This window comes from Limulus polyphemus, unplaced genomic scaffold (assembly GCF_000517525.1).
Source record: "Limulus polyphemus unplaced genomic scaffold, Limulus_polyphemus-2.1.2 Scaffold1088, whole genome shotgun sequence".
Taxonomy (NCBI): Eukaryota; Metazoa; Arthropoda; class Merostomata; order Xiphosura; family Limulidae; genus Limulus; species Limulus polyphemus.
This window is the reverse complement of record NW_013666698.1, coordinates 329,679-335,908: the sequence shown is the minus strand read 5'-3', so window position 1 is coordinate 335,908 and position 6,230 is coordinate 329,679. Positions and strand designations below refer to the sequence as shown.

The 6,230-nt window shown below is 33.9% G+C and overlaps 1 protein-coding gene across 1 annotated transcript in view; it reads left to right on the top strand.

The window, feature by feature from the left end:
• Positions 1–241: 241 nt before the first annotated feature.
• LOC106462073 (Ig-like and fibronectin type-III domain-containing protein 1) overlaps positions 242–6,230 on the top strand; it is a gene marked incomplete at its 5' end in the record, with an annotated part of 33,216 nt that continues 27,227 nt past the window's right edge. Inside the window, 2 exons of the mRNA XM_022389199.1 lie at positions 242–392; positions 1,270–1,398. Of these exons, the coding sequence (XP_022244907.1) occupies positions 242–392; positions 1,270–1,398 (280 nt within the window). The remainder of the gene's footprint in view (positions 393–1,269; positions 1,399–6,230) is intronic.

Genomic DNA, 6,230 nt, shown 5'->3' with positions numbered 1-6,230 from the left:
TCTAATTCTATAACAAAAACTTGCTACCAAAGTAGTTTTGGAAATTCGGGAATTAATACAGATATTAAATTTTCCAGAAAAGAAATTTAAAAGAAACATTTGTTACAAATGAGATCAAGAGTAAGAATAACAGACGTCATAAAACATGGTGCTGTTAAATAGGCGATTGAAGATTTAGGTAAGCACATTTAACTGTTATTTAAGTTGCAATATATTTTTCGGTTTCTTTTCCTTCTTAAAGGTTCCAGCCACATACATCTCAAGTCTCGAATTAACTAACTTCAGAAGCGATGACGCTGGAAACTTTGTTTGCTATGCAGAAAACATACATGGTGTAGCCAGTGTTACCTTGCACGTTCAGGTAGAAGAACTTACTGTCTACAATACTTCAGGTAATCTAAAAAACATAAATATTTATTGAATTATGTTAATAATGTAGAGCAGGAACATCTTGGAAGTATTTATTGATATAGATAATAGTTTTATGACATTTGAAATTACTGGTATATGTCAGTAAATAAGTAAAAGATGGATTATGATGTTTGGATATAAATATCAAGATGCTACTATCTAGATGGGAGCTATACTAATAGCAAAAAGGTTGGGCTTAGTATATTAGTACTTAACATCTTGGTATTTATATCCAAGCATCATATTGGGAGATGAATGACAGTTTTGTTGTCTCCCGCATTGCTCTATAATATTCTAATTATTATCTTTCTTGCTATTTTATATTTTTTTTATTATCATTATTTTTGTGAGCAACCATCTTCCCATCTCTAGCTACCAGACAGCGAAAGGCGGTAAAGATGTGGGACGTTGTGAGCTTGAGCGCCCATGTCTGCTCCTTTTCTCTTTTTTTTTTTAAGTATGCGAGGCTGGCGAAAATGAGGTTAAACTGGATAGACGGTGTACACTCAGTGCAATTTGGATCTTACTTCCGCTAATACTTCAGAAAACCAGAGCACCTTACATAATGACCCACCCTATGATTTTTGGGATAATCGTTTTGTGGCTGCGTTTTTATTTTTTAAAGTATATATATTGTTTCACTTATATATATATTTTTTTCGTTTTCTTCACACACACACGCGCGTATATCCCCCTCCTCCCGAAAGCTTTTTTTTCTTGTTATGAATACTCTCAAAGACACTATAAAATGTTTGTGTGCGATATATATATATATATATATCTAATCGTTTTTGTAAGAAAAAAATGTATACATATTTCAACTACTGACTGTGTGTCATGTTTTATCTCTACTTCTAGTCTGTTGTCAAAAACAGAATGTAAGTCAAGAGTGTAGACACACCTGTTCGGTTGATGTTGACATACAGGCAGCATTGGGAAAACCAGAATGTGTTAAAGATCTGGATAAACTAATGTTTTGTGCAACAGGTATGTTTCAGTTTAGAATTAAATAAATATTCACATTTTTATGTTTAATGATATTTATTGATTTTTGTTTAAAGAATAAAATAGTTTTACCTTTTTTCTGTTAGTATTTAATTGCATATTCGTTTGAATTAATTTGTTCTTCTCCCGCATGATAACATTGTATGTTTTTTTATTCTTTTGTTGAAGTTTTGTTATTGTTTAGTTAATTTACCACATTAGGTAACACAGAAGAGTGTAAAATGTGTTTTACAATAACCTATGTCATTACTATATTTGTTAGAAATAGTCTTGCCAAAAATTATAGGAGTAAACTTAGTCCGAATAAAATACCAGGCTTACTAGGGATTTGGAATCGAATAAAAGACCAGGCTTACTAGGGATTTGGACTATCTGCTGTGTCCACAATGCAGAATCTAACCCTGAATTCTAACTTTGCGAATAAAATACCAGGCTTACTAGGGATTTGGACTCGAATAAAAGACCGGGCTTACTAGGGATTTGGACTCGAATAAAAGACCAGGCTTACTAGGGATTTGGATTCGAATAAATGACCAGGCTTACTAGGGATTTGGACTCGAATAAAAGACCAGGCTTACTAGGGATTTGGACTCGAATAAATGACCAGGCTTACTAGGGATTTGGACTCAAATAAAAGACCAGGCTTACTAGGGATTTGGACTCGAATAAAAGACCAGGCTTATTAGGGATTTGGACTATCTGCTGTGTCCACAATGCAGAATCTAACCCTGAATTCTAACTTTGCGGATAAAATAACAGGCTTACTAGGGATTTGGACTATCTGCTGTGTCCACAATGCAGAATCGAACCCTGAATTCTAACTTTGTAATTCCGTAAACTTGCCGCTGTATCACCGGACCACCTTGCTAGGAGTTAGCTCAGTGTACCAGATATTATTTTAAATTGTTGTTTAAAAGCTAAAGTACGCCTCATTTGTTGAATTGGAGTTTAGAGATTCGTATGTGCTCATAAGATTAGACAGTTTCATCGTCATACGACTTATTTCTCTAGTTTCCATTATTGCTGATGTATGAGCGATATATATTTTAAGTTATACTGATAACACAAAAAAAGAAGGCAGAGTTTAAGCTTTTCTAATTTCTACGTACAATACTTGAATACGTTACTGTAATATAACACGTTTGTAATGACGTTTTGAAATGAGGATATGTTTTATAAGTTTCAAAGATGTTGATATTCCAAGTAATGTTTTTGGTTTTTTACATTTTGTCAATCGATAACTGTAAAGATATCAAAGTAGGGTAGACTTATTATGTAACAAATATAAAGTCATTCTGCAACAGCTGCTACTTGCGTTGTTTTCATGCAAAAGAAAACAAACCCGAGACTTCATAAATATCATAAAGATTGTATATACTCGAGGAAATTTTATACATTCGTAATATCATGAATCATCGCAGAAATGTAGAAGTCATTTAAGCACAGTTACACTAGTCGGAAATGCTTCGATTAAAGTACTCTTCATCTATGAAAAGTTGATCCAGGATGTGATATCCATCAAGCTCGTTAGTGATTTATTAGAGAACATCACCCAGAGGAGGATCATTAGTTCCACCAGATATATATCTGTATCATAACCATTACAGATAGCTCAATTTATCAAAGGTGTTATACAATTTCAGTCGAGTACGAGTGGTAGTGAGGGCGTCCAAAAAATCTTTGTTTCATCTTGCTGAATAAGACACTCGTTTTTGTGCTTGCATTGGAGAGCAATGACTTCATTGTTGAAAAGGGTATTGTCTGGAATAATCTTAGGTGAATCACACATAATCAATAATACTTTTTACAGATTATATATACATCAGTTGACTTTTATCTTGAGAAATATCCTAATCGCTCCAAAATGACTATGCATTGTTTGCGAACAGATCTTCTAGGGTTAATATGGATATGTTCAAGACTCAGGTGAACAGTCAGTTCACCATAGAGTTGAACATAGACTTGTTGTGATTCTGGTGTGTTGTAGTGTGCAGGACATCTGACAATTTTCTATTTAAATTTTAAAAAGGTATCTATCTATATATCTTCTAGAAGATTTACAATGATAATAATACACCTCAGAATCATTATCTGGTATCCACACTCAAGAGCTTTTCAAACTTCTTCAGTCACCCAGGTTAAAAAAAGAAAGTTCTTGTTCGTCATCTGAGTTCTGACTCGGGGGAAAACTATGGTGATCTTTTGTCGTCACAGGTTTTTACATAGAGGAAAAGTTAATTTTCCATAACTTCTTAAATAAAGAACTGAACATTAGAATTTCCTTGTGGATAATATCTTGAATGTGAAAATAAGAAGTTAACTCAGAAATATCATTAGTAATTATAACAGGATGCCAAACAGAGTTCTCACAGTGCTTATTGATCTATATTAACTCCAGTAGATCTGTTCTCAAACAATACATAGTCATTTTGGAGCCATTAGGATATTTCTAAAGATAAAAGTCAACTGATGTATATACAATTTATAAAAAGCCACAGAAAGTATTATGGACATCAAAATGAAGAGCTACTTCACGACCTGCGAGAAAATACTGTAAATCAACATTAGTTTTTACATTGTTTTAAACAAGTGTTCCCAGATAACGAATATTTGGTAAACAAGAACTTCAAGGTGTTGCTGTCTTTCCTGGGTACATTTTCTTATGGCCCACATTAGCGAGTTTAAAGCCATTTTGTTGGTATCTGAGTGATAATACTGGTGATATGTAACACCTGTAAAAGTTGTAGATGGTGTTTATTTCACTGCATAATCCATTTAGTTTGTAATTGAGAATTTGTTTTATTTGTCATGTAAAGCATGTTGAATATTGATTCCTTGAGATTTGTGGGTAAAATCTAACCACTGGATACTGATTTGGCTATACATGTTAATGTACTATTGCCATGTATAGGGATGAGAACAATTGATCATGGAAGGATAATCTTGTTCCTGTGATTGGTATACATACAGAAATAATGGGGATGTATCAAAATAGATCAATATCACATATTAAAAGAAACTTGTCCTGAAATGGAGGCTGAACCATTGAAGTATACTGATGTCAGAGCAACAGTATCTGAAAAAAATGAACAGGAAACAAAAAATATATATATTTTACATATGTATAACAATTAATTGAAAGCAAATATAAAAATTTTAATTTCAAAGTTAGATATCAATATCAAAGAAATGTTACTTGTAAATCTCTTCCTGGAAGTCAAAGTTATATCCTTCCTACTGTTGCTCTCATTATCACTCCAAGAATTTCTCTTGAACTGATGTTCACATTGTGTTTAGTGAATAAAGCAAAAGTCTGCTATAAGTCCCTGGTAATTCTTGTTAGCTCTTGCGTAGAACAAATGAGGAAAAGTCTTACAAACCAAAGGTTTTAGGAACATGACTAGAAACAAAGAAATAAAATTGAAGCTGTCAGTGATCATAATCTTGTAACAATTTATGGCCAATGACATAATGTTTCCTCCATTAACAATAATATAAAATAAAGTATCCATCAAATCCCTTCATATTATGGTAATCACCGTATACCCCTTTTGTTCTTAAATTATATGTTTGTTTGCAGTAGTCATCCCAATATTTCACACACACACTGCATGCCGATTGACTGCCTCGGGCGATAGAGCGGGGCAAGACGATGACGTCATAGAGCCACACACCAGAGACGATGACGTCAAAGTTCTACAAAGTGGCATCAGAGGACCGAAAGTTGTCATGCCGCCATGACACTTGATGACGGAAGTTTGTTTGTTCGTTTGTTTTGAATTTCACGCAAAGCTACACGAGGGCAATCTGCGCTAGCCGTCCCTAATTTAGCAATGTGAGACTAGAGGGAGAGGCAGCTAGTCTACACCACCCACCGCCAACTCTTGGGCTACTCTTTTACCAACGAATAGTGGGATTGACAGTCACATTATAACGCCCCCACGGCTGAAATTACCATAAGAAAATTATAACTAAGGTTAGTTTCATTATAGATTAGTAATTTATGATAAAATTCATATTTTGATTCCCCCAGTGGGTACAATGCACATAGCCATTGTACATCTTTGTGCTTAGACAAGCAAACAAAGTTTATGGAAAATATTATTTTGACTTTGTGATCACTAGAAGAACTTTACATGACAAGTGTACAACGTGCAGCAGTTGTCCCAAGTAGGCGACTCGCGGGCCACATAAGGCCCTCTAAAGCCTATTTCGTGGCCTGCTCTGTGCTCATATATCGCAGAAGCAAGCAAAACTATATTTTAAGAATAATATATTCCCCAACAAGCTTAGGCCCAACGCTTTGTTTTATGGTCATCATCTGGAGTGGTCTAATATGGAAAATAATGTGGGACCATTGACGTATAGTATTTTGATATACTGAAACATTTACTTTCTCGTTATAATAAAAATCGACAAAACCAGTTGTAACTTTTTATATGCATCTTCATACCAGTTTGATAAATGTTTGAGCGATTTTAAAGCTAATACGCATATAATCATATAAACCATTCCACTAAAGCTCATCACTAACAGAAAAGTCGTTTTCCTTTAACTCAAGTCTAGATGTAGATTTCAAAAGTTTATCTTCATTCCACTATCAGTAAACATTCTATTTAAACATTAAAAGTAACCACTTAATTAGACCTTTAGCAATCGATGTGTTCGAAGGAAAACGAAGTTTGATTATAAACAAGATTACGACACTTATGATAAACAACATTGTTTATTGACAAAAAGGGGACATTGATAAACGTTTCGGACATCAGTAAATTCATTTTATTCTGCTTTAGATACTGAAGATGGAATCTGAT